At 34.5% G+C, this 15,912-nt stretch overlaps 1 protein-coding gene across 4 annotated transcripts in view; it reads right to left on the reverse strand.

Moving 5' to 3' along the window:
- Positions 1-266: 266 nt before the first annotated feature.
- Positions 267-15,912, reverse strand: part of LOC143231032 (nose resistant to fluoxetine protein 6-like) — a 40,202-nt gene continuing 24,556 nt past the window's right edge. For 3 of the 4 annotated variants that reach the window (XM_076465510.1, XM_076465512.1, XM_076465513.1), the window contains 5 exons: positions 14,081-14,203; positions 9,828-9,954; positions 7,452-7,638; positions 6,527-6,669; positions 267-1,372 (listed from right to left, as the gene is read on the reverse strand). In XM_076465510.1, coding sequence (XP_076321625.1) covers positions 1,076-1,372; positions 6,527-6,669; positions 7,452-7,638; positions 9,828-9,954; positions 14,081-14,203 — 877 coding nt within the window. In that variant the 3' untranslated portion in view covers positions 267-1,075. The remainder of the gene's footprint in view (positions 1,373-6,526; positions 6,670-7,451; positions 7,639-9,827; positions 9,955-14,080; positions 14,204-15,912) is intronic. The other variant, XM_076465511.1, reaches the window with a different exon arrangement.

The raw sequence follows: 15,912 nt of genomic DNA on the forward strand, positions 1-15,912 counted from the left end.
TTGTAATTAATTGATATTAGAAATTGTTAGTGTAACAGAAAGAAAGATCTATAGTATTACAGTGAGTTTGTTTACTTTGGCATTGAAAACTGATTAAAATGTTTGTTAGCACACCCTAGTTTAGTATTTGCTGATAAATGCCCCCCGCTAGTACAGTAGTATGTCTCCGGATTTACAACGCTATAACCAGGAGTTCGATTCCCCTCGGTGGGCTCAGCAGATAGCCCCAGGTGGCTTTGTTATAAAAAAATACACAATACACACACTGATAAAGAAAAATTATTTTTTTGGACCTCAAGCCTTTACAGATGAACAAATCAAAATAAGTTTCTTAAAAAATTCAACGTCCAGTTAAATACAATTATAAACAGAAGAGATTAATAACCAAAACTCGCGTGTGTTTTTTTTATGCATTGTCATTGAAAGCACAAAGTTACACAATGGGCTATCTGTGCTATATCACAGTATCGAAACCCGGTTTCTTGCGGTTTAAGTCCGCAGACATGCCGTCGTGCCACTGGGGAATTTTTGAAAGTATCAACTACTAATGTGCAAGCAAGTTTATGAATAAACTGTTGCTTTGTTACCCCGTTCATTTAATCTCTTGTGATCAACTGTTCGAACTTAAAACACAAATATTTTACGTAAGATTTAGTATGCGTTGAGCCTAAAGCAAACAAATATCAGTGAATGAGAAGAAGTTAATCCATAAAGACACTCAGCTGTTTGTTTTTCTCTTGATAAAAATGTACTATAGGCACTATTTTAAGTCCCATCACTCAAATGAAAATGTTATTTCACATTGTTAAATCAAATTCATAAATTTCGTTAATCACGAAACAATAGTTGTGATATTTGCTACTATGGGAGATGTTCAGAATGTTTATGAAAAACGCGTTAGATCACGAATTTTACTTTGGGCCAATGTGGCCTAGCAGCGAGAGTGCTGGTTTGTGCACTATAGGGTCTCTGGTCCGTGTCTCGTTGCCACAAAATTGCAGTTCATACTTTTAAATTAGGGGTGGCTAGCGCAGATAGCCCTTGTGTAGTCTTTCACGAAATGCAAAACAAAATCTTACATTTTGTTCGTTTCATTAGTTTCCGTGTACGCTTTATTCTGTGATCCACTTTCCCGCCACCTGACGGTGAACTGGTTATTCAATCCTCCTTCCTCTCTCAACTCTAACCATTTCTTACACCTATTTTCTTCTTCCGTTTCACTTTTAGATACGTCTCGATTGTGATCATCTGCTGCTGTGGATTTGCGTTTGGAAAGAAACCTTTCCAAACTCTGGAAAGGAAATTGGTAAAATAAAGAGCAGACGAAGCCCATAAAGTATGACACGCTGGTGTGTGAAACAAACAGATAACACTGTAAAAACAAACGAACAAAAAAACAGATCAATCATAGACTCCATTATTAACAGTAGTACAATGTGTTATTGAAAATATACAAATAATTAAACTGTAACAATCTATAACCGTTGTAAGATCTTCATTTTAATATAACAGGTCTATTTCTTACCTTTCGGAATTGAAATAGATTATTTGACCCAAAATGTTTGCGAGAGAAAAGTATTATCTTCTCTCAGTATTATAAGTATCATATGAAGGTATAAATTTTTGCTCAAAAATGTTTTGTTACACACTCACCAGTTTCACAATTAAAACACGACGTTGTTATATAGTTTAACTTATCTATTTTATCGTCAATAACTCGAAACTGATCATCAAGGAGTTGCAATATCTGGTAAGATGGTAACATGAGGTAATGAGATGAATGAAAAGGTAATTCCTGAATTAAAATATAATTCCTGCTAGGGAGGGTAGTACTTTGCACGTAGTGATCCTGTAAAAACACTACGAACACTCGTTATAAATTATTCCTGTCACTTTATATTTGAATAATAGAGCTGCTTTGCAAAATATTACTACGGTCATGTGATAACACTAGTGCAACACTGAGGTAGTGCTGGCGTGGATGTGGCGAAAGGAAATAACCGTACTGTAATGACGCTTATGGGAATCTTGTAAACAAAGAGGATCGGTTTGTTGATTTATGTGAAGAATTGAGAAGCTGAATTTTGAATGGAACACTCGCTGTGCGAGATGGGGCTCCACCCCACAGACCGTCAAGAGGATGTTACGACATGTTTTCACAGATGGAATAATAAGTAGAGAGGGGCTGCAACTATGACTGGAAAATGTTCAGACGCAGTGGCACGCATAAAAAAAAAGAAAAACCCGGACATCGAGAGTATCCACTGCTGTCTTCATCGTCATGTACTTGCAATGAAATGAATGCCAGAAGACTTGAAAGAAGTATTGGATGATGTCATAAAAACAGTTAATTTTAGAAAATCAAGACCACTCAATGCGAAGATCTTCAGTTTAGTCTGTGAGAATATGGGAAGTGTGCATAAAAATTTGCTGCTTCATACTGAAGTAGGCCTGGCATGGCCAGGTGGGTTAAGGCGTTCGACTCGTAATCTGAGGGTCGCGGGTTCGAATCCCCATCGCACCAAATGTTCTCGCCCTTTCACCAGTGGGAGCGTTATAATGTGACGTTCACTCACACTATTTGTTGGTAAAAGAGTAGCTCACAAGTTGGCGATGGGTGGTGATGACTAGTTGCCTTCCCTCTAGTCTTAGACTGTTAAATTAGGGAGAGCTAGCGCAGATAGCCTTCTTGTATCTTTATGCAAAATTCAAAACACAAAACAAACATACTGAAATCCGATAGCTTTCTCGGAAAAGTGCTTGCTCGGTTTTACGAACTGCGTGAGGAGATAGGTTTATTTTTTATCTGAATGTAATTTTGAACTTGCATACAAATTAAGGAACAAATGCTGAACACAAAAAGTGGCTTACCTTTCAGACGTATTTGCCTATCTAAATGAAATGAATGATATAATGCAAGGTGCTAGAGTAACGTAAGTGAAATGGAGTGCTTCAACGTAAGCTAAAACTTTGGGGTGAATGTGTACTTAAATGAAGATGCAAAAGTTTCAGTCTTGCAGGACACATCTGATTTGTGTACAATTATCGGGGAGTACTTCCCCCCTCATTTAGAAAAAATTACTGTGGATTCATAATCCCTTTGTTGACTCTGCAAATACCAACGATCTGCCTTTGAAAGAGAAAGAACAGCTTATAGAAATTTCAACTGATTACACCCTAAAAAACATAATTTCAGCAGGAAGAAATTACACAGTTTTGGATTCAAATGGCCATGGAATACCCTGAAATAAATAACAGAGCTTTGAATATTTTGATGCGTTTTCCAATAACATATTTTTGTGAGCAAACATTTTCACTGTATACAACTACTAAGACCAAATTTAGAAACAGGCTAAATGTTTAAGATGATTTGCACTTACAGATAACAACCATAACTCCAAATATTAAACTACTTTGTGAACAAAAGAACCCTATCCGAGCCACTAATAAATAAATAAGTACACTGTACTTTTACTGTTATAAATTTTGAACAACTAGAAGTAAATTTTTTCTTTAAATATTAATATTTTGAACAAATATATATTCTAAAATCTTGAAGTAAACTTTATTTTGTGACCGATTGTTTCTATTTCTAGTGTATTTTTTTTATAAAGGCTCCGGAATGTTTTTTCTTTCTGATGTAAAGCTCCCTAGGTCTAAAAAGTTTGGGAACCCATGCTGCTATTGGATCTCATGTTCTTCCATAAATAAGTCGATCAGTTTAAATATTTCTTTGCCTGTTGTTTGAGTAGGCAAAGGTTTGCAAATTAGCATGCCTTCTTCAAAACTAGCTTCGTGAATATAGCGAACAAACACAAGCAACATCGTATAACCTGCGACATCTGTTGATTCATCCATCTGAAGTGAAAACGTTGAACTCGCTTTAGTAACTTCGTTAAACAATTTGTTGACATATCCTTGATTCTTTGAAAAACCGAGTTGTCAGAAAGGGGCACAGAGTTAATGTTTTTAAGAAATTTCTCATCAATCGTGCACTCTACCAAATATTTTGCGCAGGGTTTTATCAAATCTTCTGCAATTGTATGAACTTCATCTGCTTTTGCAATATGGTAACTAACACGATATGAAGCAGTAAGAGAACCTTTGTTGTCCTGATGGACAAACGAACGAAACGTAGCTTTTCTTGCATATAAGTGCAAACACTTTCTTCTGAAATACTCGGAAGTTGGATTTTTCAACTGGGAGTGTTTGGTTTCCAGATGCCATTTTAACCTTGCTGGATACAAACTACTGTTACTCAACACTGTTCCACATTCAACACACAATCCAGTAGGTCCATCTTCATCCTGTCCATGTAAAACCATATTCAATAAAACTTTCATCATACCTTCTTTTCTTTTTTGTTTCAACACTTCCTGCGTCGTAAGCGCTTGCACAAGACGATAACGCCGATGAATTCGTGTTAGGCCTAGGAAGATTTTTTACTCGTATCAGATTTATTACTGATATTCAGCACCTATCCATCATAAGGGTGACAACTAATTATTAATTTGCCTAAACACGTATTCTTATATCTTTGGCACTTCAAAAGTATTTTCAAGAACACAAAATAGCTTCTTAACGAAAATTCATTAAAGTACTTGAGTTTTATCATCATGTAATAACATGCTGACCTAAGATCAGTGTTGTCATAACAAAGTTAGAAATAAAGACTTGGTTGCCAGAATAATATATTTTTTCAAACCAAAATGGTAACCTATTATTATTACATGTTTTTATTGTTTTTTAACAGAAATGTTAAGCCGGATATGATGTGTCTCTAAATCTCAAACGAAATAAAACAAAATGAAACATGACGTCATGCAAGTGTGTGATGTCATAGGGCTCATTGGTACCAAGTTTGTCTAATTAAGCTAGAATGAATCTAACCTAACCTAACAATTACCAGTTATAATTGTCATAAATATAATTATGCTTCATATAAATATACCTTGATACTGCATCTAATTGCATCACAATGTTTCAAATTTGGACAAGTTTCGGCGACGATGCCATGTTTCATTTCGTTCGAGATTCAGCCGTCAATTCATATCTGGCATTTAGTTGGCATCACTACCTAGGGTTGACCGATGTTTTATACTAAAATTACTAGGCTTTCTTGCATCTCCAATGACGCACGTGATCTTGAGATGGTGCCATATCTACCACCAACCAGTGGTGCCAGTGTCGAAGTTAATTGAGATTGTATAAACACTTTCACCGCGAGAATTTCCCCTAAGCTAAATAAAATCGTCTGGCGTTAGGCAGAGTAAAATATTAAAAGGCCCAATGCGTGATAAACGTGTTATATTAACGATGTATTTTACTTTTTTGTACAGCGTATTCTGATTCAATTTTATAGTTTCAGGAAAAATATTAACAATCCAAAATTTCCTTGCGGAGCCCCAGATAAGTAGATAGTTTGAAAAACCATGCACTAGAGAAAGGGCAGTTAGTCAAAACTAATCCCAGCCAACTCTTGACATGCTCTATTTTTCAAAAAATAATGGAGTTGACCGTAATATTATAATCCCCATACGGTTGGAAGGGTGAGCATGCTTGATAAAGGGATTCGATTCCTTGACCCGCAAGTTGGAAGTCGAGTGTTCTAACTTCCAAGCCGTACCAGGTATTTTTGTTTTTCGAAAATGACAGATGATAAAACTTTCTAAACAAATTGTCCACATGCATTCATTCCTGCACTGTTTTCATCTTGTTCTTATTATCTAACAAGATGACGCTAAGAAACAGGAGATACAATCTTACTCAACATGCACGGAGTGAAAACCCGGTTTTATTATTGTTATTTCTTAGTTACTGTTGCCCCATTTCATTATTCTGTTTTCTTTATTTCTATTTTTTTCGTCGTATTTATACAAATATTGCATATTTTTTCCTGGGCCCAGTAGACAATAGTATGTTTAGGTTCTGGACAACTGCTCGGTTGTCACCGAACTTCTTGCACCATTTCATTATGTAAACCAACTCATCAGTCCGAATTACGCAGTCTTTTCTAGTATGTTCAGTAGCTGTTTCGTCTTTACTGTAACGTTGTTGATGACAAGGCTAAAACCAGTGTTTAATCAAACTACTTCGATCAGTTGTATAGCTTTATATCAAATGAAGCTAACAAGAACACTGGTGGTAGCTAATGTTTGTTTGTTTGTTTTTGAATTTCGCACAAAGATACTCGAGGGCTATCTGTGCTAGCCGTCCCTCATTTAGCAGTGTAAGACTAGAGGGAAGGTAGCTAGTCATCAACACCTACCGCCAACTCTTGGGCTACTCTTTTACCAACGAATAGTGGGATTGACCGTACATTATAACGCCCCCACGGATGGGAAGGCGAGCATGTTTGGCGCGACAGGGATGCGAACCCGCGACTATCAGATTACGAGTCGCACGCCTTAACACGCTTGGCCATGCCGGGCCTAGGTAGCAAATGTATTGGGTTTAATAGTTGAACTGTATGGAAAGAGATATACTCTACGTTAACTCATAAATTTATATTGTCTAGAAACTTTACCATGAGACAGCTGGAGTAATACAGGGTTGTCCGGTAGTGGCTGTTGAAGACAATAATCCAAGCTGGGTGGAGAAGAAACACTAAATACGATACCCGACACAGAGGTACGTAGAACGTCCAACTGAGTATGGTGTTGATAATTCCTGTATAATAAAAAGAAAATAAAGATACGTTAAATATTTGCGTGTTATAATATCGAAAAATGCTATGTGCAACTGGACTATTTTCCAGAGGCAAAAGTATAAATGTAATCAGTATTATTTGTTTCCTTTCCTTTACGATTGGTTTGGTTTGGTTTCTTTTGAATTTCGCGCAAAGTTACACTAAGGTTATCTGCGCTAGCCGTCCCTAATTTAACATTATAAGACAAGAGAGAAGGCAGTTAGTCATCACCACCCACCGCCAACTCTTGGGCTACTCTTTTACCAACGAATAGTGTGATGGACTGAAACATTATAAAGTCCCATGGCTAAAAGGGCTAGCATGTTTGGTGCGACGGGGATTCAAACCCGCGACTCTCATATTACGAGTCGAGTGCCTTAACCACCTGGCCATGCCGGGCCTTTTGCGATTGTTTTCCATTCTATTCAATTCGTTTCGTTATACCATTGGAACTTGATATGGTGTAACGTTTAGAAAGTACTACGTACACAGACTTGATTTAAAATATCACTTATATATTATAAGGAAAACAAAAAGGTGGCGTTTCTTTATGACACAAATTCGCTTTTAATTTCATAGGTGATTATAATCAGCTAAACCTTCAACTGATCACAAACATATTTAATATTATTATTTTACCTTGATTAGCAGTAAGTCTTCAACCAGTACTTGAGCTTAAAAGAATTGAGATAACCAGGGTTGTTTTAAACTTAAAATGTAAAATCCAGCATGTATATTCTTGCGTTGGATGAAACCTACTTACCTCCGTAGCCACTCATACAGGCTACAACAACCCAAGAAAGGCTTAATGACCAGGCGAATCGACTGACGCCAGCATAAACTGCGCCTGTCGTCTGCTTAGGTAGATATCCACTGTTCCACTGGAGAATTCCAAACACCAGTGCTAGATTGCAGGCGAAAGCTGTGATCCAGCCCAGCAAAGCCACGTTCTGTTTACAGCAATAAGAAGTAGATGTTTTGATTTAAGAAAGTTTCCAACGAACACACGTATTGTCATATCAATAAACCTTGTTAAATACATGTCACTAAGAGAAAAATACCACACATTTCTCAAAACACATTAGATTGATAGGGTTACATCTTTCTAGTTTTATTTTAAAACAAGAAAGGTGCTTTTTCTGAAATATTAGTACTTATATGAATTTTAAAACTGGTACATTTTGGGAAGTTTGAAGGGCAATATGCTGCCAAATTTTTAGATTCTATTGTAATGCCCCTCAGTGGCTCAGCGTAAAGTGGGTTTCGATTCCCGTCGTAAGCACATCATGGACAGCTCATTGTGAAATTTTACACTTAACAATTAATAAATACAAACAAAGGAATCTAGTACAATGCTTTGGATTACAATGTACTCTTCTTTTAGCAAAGCCACATTGGGATATCTGCTGTGTCCAGCAGGAGACTCGAACCCCTAATTTTAGCGAAGTAAATCCGAAGGCTTATCGCTGTCCCACCAGGGAGCAGAACAGAGTTTAATTATTTATTTTTGAATATCTGTTTACAGGATTCGATTTGCTTATTTATTAATGTTGTCCTTTCTTTAGGGTAATAGTGATAAGATAAGAACAAAACGCTGTTCAAGCGCTTTTCAGATTTATTATCTTTCAAAATTTGACTATCCAACGAAAATTTTTAAAGACAAAATTCTGTAATCAGTGAAATATTACGACTTCCTCACACTACGATTTTATTTTCTTCGGTGATAAAATAAATCGGAGCCTTGTTCAATTGCTTTGATTTACTATAATTGTCTGACAACTTTTTCACACTTACAATCCTCAGAAAGACAAAAATACACTCGTTTAAGGCAAACTTCTAGTAATATAAACTTTTGAATACTCTTCAAATGTCTGTTGGATTTTACAAACCACCAGTTATATACGTTTTGATTATCCTTCAAACCTTTCATTTGCTAATTTCATGATGATTTTACTCCATTGATAAAAACTTCAACTAAAACAAAATTCAGAATGTTGTTCAAGTGAGCGACTTGATTTTTGTTTGTTGTTGAGCACAAATCTTTATAAAAGGCTATCTGTGCTGTGCTCACCACAGATATCGACACCCTGTTCTAAACGTTATAAGCTTTCAGACGAAGTGCCATGCCACTGAAGACGCGACTTAATGTTTTTTGGACTGAGAAATAATTTTCAAGAGGAAAATAGAAACGAAAGTGTTAAAATTATTGATTTCACAACAATGCGACAAGTTACATACACACACAATAGTTGTACGAAGATGAATAATATTCAACTGTTTGATTTCCTATTCGTACATCAACAGTTAACAAGAGAATTTCCTAATCAGATGAGTATTAAATAGCTTTCTGATTAGTGACAGAGACGATCTTCAGTTCAATAATACTATTCAAAACAGATTCTTTGGATCGTTGATTTCCAAATACAATTACTCAGAAGTTTCAAAACACTATAAAAAGGGTATGCCTTTTTAAAAAATACCTTTATGAAATTTTCTAATGAGAACACTCATTTGTGATAAAATGTACAATAATTTATCCAAGCAGTATCGAAATGGGTTGTCAAGACATATATCGCACAAATAAATGTTTATGCGTTAACATAATGTTTATTTGATAATATTAATAAAGAATTTCAGACATTGACTACAATATGTAAAGACGCTTGTAACTTACTTAGTAATTTGAAAGACAAGTGCAAGAGAACAAAACAGAAAGAAACAGGTTTTTAATCTTCTGTTACCAAGAAACTATAATAGTTTATAGGATACAAAAATACTTGTTTGTTTTTTAGTTTCGTGCAATGCTACACGAGAGTTATTTCGGTTAGCCGTCCCTAATTTAGCAGTGTAGGACTAAAGAGAGCTAGTCATCACCACCCACCACCAATTCTTGGGCTGCTCTTTAACAACAAATAGTGGAATTAACCGTCACATTATAATGCCCCCACAGCTGAAAAGGCGAGCATGTTTGGTGCGACAGGGATTCGAATGTTTTAACCACTTGACTATGCAAGGCCCAATAATGTTTAGTGAGATTTAAAAGTGAGAAATAGAAACTGAAGCAAAAGAAAAGTGCTAAAGATGTAGAAATTTTTCTAACTTTAGTATTTTACAATTAAATTACTACGAAACACTTTACCGGATGCATACAGATCTTCCTTTGTCGATAGACAAATAAAATATACCCTGCTGCCATTCCGACACAATAAGGAGCGAAGTGAGTGTACGGCATGGTGAAAATCAAGCGTAGGAATTCTTTTTGAAGGCTAAAAAAACATGTTTAGTTATACCACATGACATTACAGTAGAACAGTATGTATATCTCACTATAATCTTATATCTTAAAACATGTTTCGTTATACCACATGACATTACAGTAGAACAGTATGTACACCTCACTATAATCTTATATCTTAAAACATGTTTAATTATACCACATGACATTACAGTAAAACAGTATGTACACCTCACTATAATCTTATATCTTAAAACATGTTTCGTTATACCACATGACATTACAGTAGAACAGTATGTACACCTCACTATAATCTTATATCTTAAAAACATGTTTCGTTATACCACATGACATTACAGTAAAACAGTATGTACACCTCACTATAATCTTATATCTTAAAACATGTTTCGTTATACCACATGACATTACAGTAGAACAGTATGTACACCTCACTATAATCTTATATCTTAAAACATGTTTCGTTATACCACATGACATTACAGTAAAACAGTATGTACACCTCACTATAATCTTATATCTTAAAACATGTTTCGTTATACCACATGACATTACAGTAGAACAGTATGTATACCTCACTATAATCTTATATCTTAAAACATGTTTAATTATACCACATGATATTACAGTAGAACAGTATGTACACCTCACTATAATCTTATATCTTAAAACATGTTTAATTATACCACATGACATTACAGTAGAACAGTATGTATACCTCACTATAATCTTATATCTTAAAAACATGTTTCATTATACCACATGACATTACAGTAGAACAGTATGTACACCTCACTATAATCTTATATCTTAAAAACATGTTTCATTATACCACATGACATTACAGTAGAACAGTATGTACACCTCACTATAATCTTATATCTTAAAAACATGTTTCATTATACCACATGACATTACAGTAGAACAGTATGTACACCTCACTATAATCTTATATCTTAAAACATGTTTCATTATACCACATGACATTACAGTAGAACAGTATGTACACCTCACTATAATCTTATATCTTAAAAACATGTTTCGTTATACCACATGACATTACAGTAGAACAGTATGTACACCTCACTATAATCTTATATCTTAAAAACATGTTTCATTATACCACATGACATTACAGTAGAACAGTATGTACACCTCACTATAATCTTATATCTTAAAAACATGTTTCGTTATACCACATGACATTACAGTGGTACACTATGTACACCTCACTATAATCTTATATCTTAAAAACATGTTTAATTATACCACATGATATTACAGTAGAACAGTATGTATACCTCACTATAATCTTATATCTTAAAAACATGTTTCGTTATACCACATGACATTACAGTAGAACAGTATGTATACCTCACTATAATCTTATATCTTAAAAACATGTTTAATTATACCACATGATATTACAGTAGAACAGTATGTATACCTCACGACAATCTTATACCTTAGAAACATGTTTCATTATACCACATGGCATTACAAGAGAAAAGTATGTCTTACATTATTAGTTTTATACTTCAGAAACATGTTTAACATTATGCCACACGATGTTACATGAGAACAGTGTGTACAATACCTCATCTCTGGGTGTCATGGTGATGGTACGATTTTCTAAGGATTTTAAAGCTTTACTTAATTTGATATATGTTAATCTCTTTCATATCGCTTCGTCTGTCTACAAACTTATAACACTAGAAACTGGTTCTCAATACCCGTAACCCATATTGTAGCTTTGCGCTTAACTGCCAACAAACAATCCCTCCATGTTTGTATTTTTAAAACCAAATTTATGTATATTTTTTCAATAGCAAATGTTTTACCACATTCAGTTTTCTTTCTCAGTAGTAACATGCCAGTTTTCTAATTTCTATTGACAATTCTTAAAATATAGCGCGTTCTTTGTAATACGTCAATATTTATTTTCTGTATGTTTTTGCTACAAATTTGGCCGATAGATAACGCGCTTATATAATCTTTAATAATCTAAATTTTGACATTAAAAGTTCCATGAAAAACCGCTTCTTAATTCTTTTAATAACTATATATACATGCCATACAAACAGTTAAGTTTAAGAAAACCCGGTTTATTCTTACTTAAATCAAGTTTCAAATATCAGAATACAGTAAACGGTTAATCTCAACTGAGAGACACCCGGAATCACCCAAAATAAAAATAAAATGTTACAAAGTCTCAGCGTTAAAATATTATCATTTTGTTTTAAGTTAGTTACGGATTATACACTTTTGTGTTTTGATTAATTCACTATAGGAATCTAAAACTCAGTGGTATTTTATTAAATTGAGATAAAAATAGTTTTGTGATGTATAAATTCTAGTTTCCCTCACTGTATTAAGCTACATCTACACAGTATTATACATTTTCGTCTAATAAGTAATTAACAACGAAATGACAAAACATGACATTCATCTCTAGTAGAACACACACAAAAACACATAATTTTGAAGGATGAAAATACATTTTCAACTCAACCTCACAATAACACAGCTTTAAATATCCAATGATTGTTGGAAGAAATAAAATTTTAAAAATATAAAGATAAGTAGTAAACTTCTGTGTATGTAAACTACATACACCATGTATGTGGTGTGACATAATCTAAAGGTTGGCCAGTGAGTTATGTAAATAGCACTGAGATGTAATACTGCATAACTTCCAGAAAGAAGAAATATATATATGGAAATATTCTACAAATAACTCCTGAAGAGACCGTACAAGGAGTAGTAACATATAAAGTGTTATCTAAGTAGAAGTCGTTGACAGCTTTAATAAACATCCTTTAATTATGAAAATACGATACGCTGTATTTTAACCTTTATTCAATTTAAAGCATTACACAAGTTGTTTATACCTATCTTATATTCGTGTGTGTGTTCTAACAGCCACCCCAGTGACAAAGTGGTGTGTATCTGTAGAATCACAGCACCAGAAATTGGGTTTCGATGGATTGGAAGAGCAGAAATAACCCATTGTGTAACTTTGTGTTTAAACATACACTACTTATTTATGTACATTAAGATTTTAACGATTAACGCTGTAGTATTACAAGTAACTTTATTATATCAGGTATTTTAATTATCAGGAAGCTAGTGCTTCACTTATTTCTAGAGAGATAAATGTTTTATTTTCTTCTATATTTTAATCGTGGAACAATAGTGTCTTATGGCAGTATTTTTAATCCTGACATTGTTTCGTTCACCTTAGAACACTCGATTTATGAACACTTCTGTAATTTAACTTACAAATTTAAATAATCTATTTACTATGATGTTTTAATCGTTAGCGTTTTCAATGTTTGTGGTTTGGTTTGTTTCGGACACTCACGCAACAATATATGTGCTATCTGGGCTAGAAGTCCTTAACCCTTAAACGGCGCCCATCTTCAACTGATGGTGGTACCTACAACATTCCCACTGTTTAAGGGTTAATTTCGAACTGATAGACAAGACAGAAAACAGCTAGTCATCAGAATTCACTGCTGTCCACTGGGCTCCTAAATTCAAGTAATGGAATTTGACTGTCACCCTTATAACACAACAACGGCCCCAAAATGCATAGCGCAATTTTATTCCCTGCAAGAACGGGATACAAACCGTAAGCCGTCAATTCTGAGTCTAACACACTAACTACTAGGCCACCCGCCCAGCTTTGTATATTTATGCTGTTTTGTTTTTAAAGGGCATGCAGTACCGGTATACAGGATTATTCTTCTGGCTTTACTTTAGTGTGTCTTACAAAGTGCCTAAAGTTCGATCACTTCTTTTATCTCTAGTAGTTTTCTCGTATCGTCTTGTTTACACCTATTACCTACCTACGTCAAAATTTGTTTGTCTTAGGGCACGATAGTTTTAACGAGGTGAATATTTTACCTCATCAGTTACTTGTACTTTACATTTATAAGTATTTTATTTTTCATAGGGTGCTACCGTTTTAGTTATTTAAGTTGTTAATTTAGTTAGTAAAATCGTTATCAATTATTCATTTCAAAGTTATATTTTACAGAATGCCTACATTATGCTTGGGTTTTTTTACTGTGCATAATCTGTAGTAATGATGCTTAAAAATACATTCAATACCTGAATACTCATGTCTTACTTACTTTAACTCGGATATACTGAAGAGTAAGGCTGGCATTTGGTTGAACAAAGGGGTAAGAACAACCACGGTTAACACTGAACCGAAAATTCCGACACCAAGCAACAGCTTCCCAATGAATGGTTTTCTGAGAAGAAAATCACTCAGGTTGTATTCCTTTAGAAACCAAGCAGTAAAAAACCCGTACAACATTTTGTAATGACGTTTAATATTGAAAAGTTTAAATAAGCGTAAAATTAGAGGTTAGAGTAATAACCAATATTCAGAACTTTACATTAAAATGTAAAAATTCTTAGTTCTAAAATATTGTTGTTTTTCTATTTATCTGTAGCCATATTCTCATGCATAATATAAAAATATACTATTTGAATAATATTTATTTACATTATACGAGTTATATATAATTTAAATTAATATAACATAATAATAATATATCAGTATAATATAATATATAAGTCTTAATCACACAGCATAAATAGAATAACATTTAATTATTATCAAAGACTGTAGTTCTTGACAATCTATACCAGGGGTGTGCAACATTTTTCGTCGGTGGGCCATATAACCAACTTCATCAATCAAGCGGGGCCACTTAAAAAACAAGCTTATTCGTGTACATGCACAATAAATTAAAAAAAATTCTCAAAATGCAAGCAATAATATTTTATATTTTTGCATGAGTGATCATTTTAGTGCGACACCTGAAATTTAGAGTCCTTGCAGAGCTTGTCAATATCAGCTTTGACAGAAGTGGTTGCCACTCTTAACTGACTGGTCAAATGTTCATCAGTCAGCTGACTTCTACATTTGGTTTTGATGAGCTTCATTTTGGAGAAAAATTGCTCACAGCAGTAGGTGCTACCAAAAAGGGAGGCAATTCTTTGTGCATGACGGGACAAATTGGGAAACTTTTCACGTACACAGAGTTTGTAAAAGTCTAGCAAACTGTTTTCAGAGAATTTCCTTTTAGTGTCCATGTCAGCCTGCAGTTCAATGAGTTCCATTTGGCAATCATCAGGACTGTCTTCCACTGCCAAATCAAAAGGTTGAGCGAACAATTTCAATCTAATTTCAGTTTGTCTGAAATCTGGAAATCTGTTTGCAAACTCATCACGCAGCTTTTGTACACTGGTTCCATATTTGGTGCAATCCAGATTAGGAAATTCCAGTTTCCTGGTTGCAAGACATGTAAAATGGGTCAATATGGCTCTTCTCAACTGAACCTGAAAAGTTCCAATTTCTTCTCAAAAGCACAAATATGCTCAAACAACTTATTCACAAGTTGACTTTTCCCTTGTAGTTTTAAGTTTAAATTAGACAGATGCTGTGTAATGTCTGTGAGGAATGCTAAGTCATTCAGCCAGTTCTCATTGCTCAAGAAGTCCACATTCTGACGTTTTCTCTCCATGAAGAACTTAATCTCCTCTCGCAGATTCCAGAATCTCTTCAAAGTAGCAGCTCTACTAAGCCAACGTACAGCAGAGAAGCACAAAACATCTGAATACTCACTGTCCAGCTCATCTAAAAAGTTTTAAATTGTCGATGATTTAATCCTCGTGTTCGAATATAATTTACGCATTGGACGACATTTTTCATGACTTCTGCAAAATCCAGAACTTTGGTGCACAAGCTCTCTTGGTGAATAATGCAATGGCTTACAACTACGTCTTGTGCTCCAATTGCAGTTAGAAATTTCTTGGTGAATCCATTTGTCCTACCTGTCATGGAAGGAGCACCATCTGTTGTAACACCACATAATTTATAAGGATTCAGTTCAAACTTTTCTACAACCTTAAGCACTTGTTCACAAATATCCTGTCCTGTGGTTGTGGAGGA

The sequence above is a fragment of the Tachypleus tridentatus genome, chromosome 10 (assembly GCF_004210375.1).
Source record: "Tachypleus tridentatus isolate NWPU-2018 chromosome 10, ASM421037v1, whole genome shotgun sequence".
Lineage (NCBI taxonomy): Eukaryota > Metazoa > Arthropoda > Merostomata > Xiphosura > Limulidae > Tachypleus > Tachypleus tridentatus.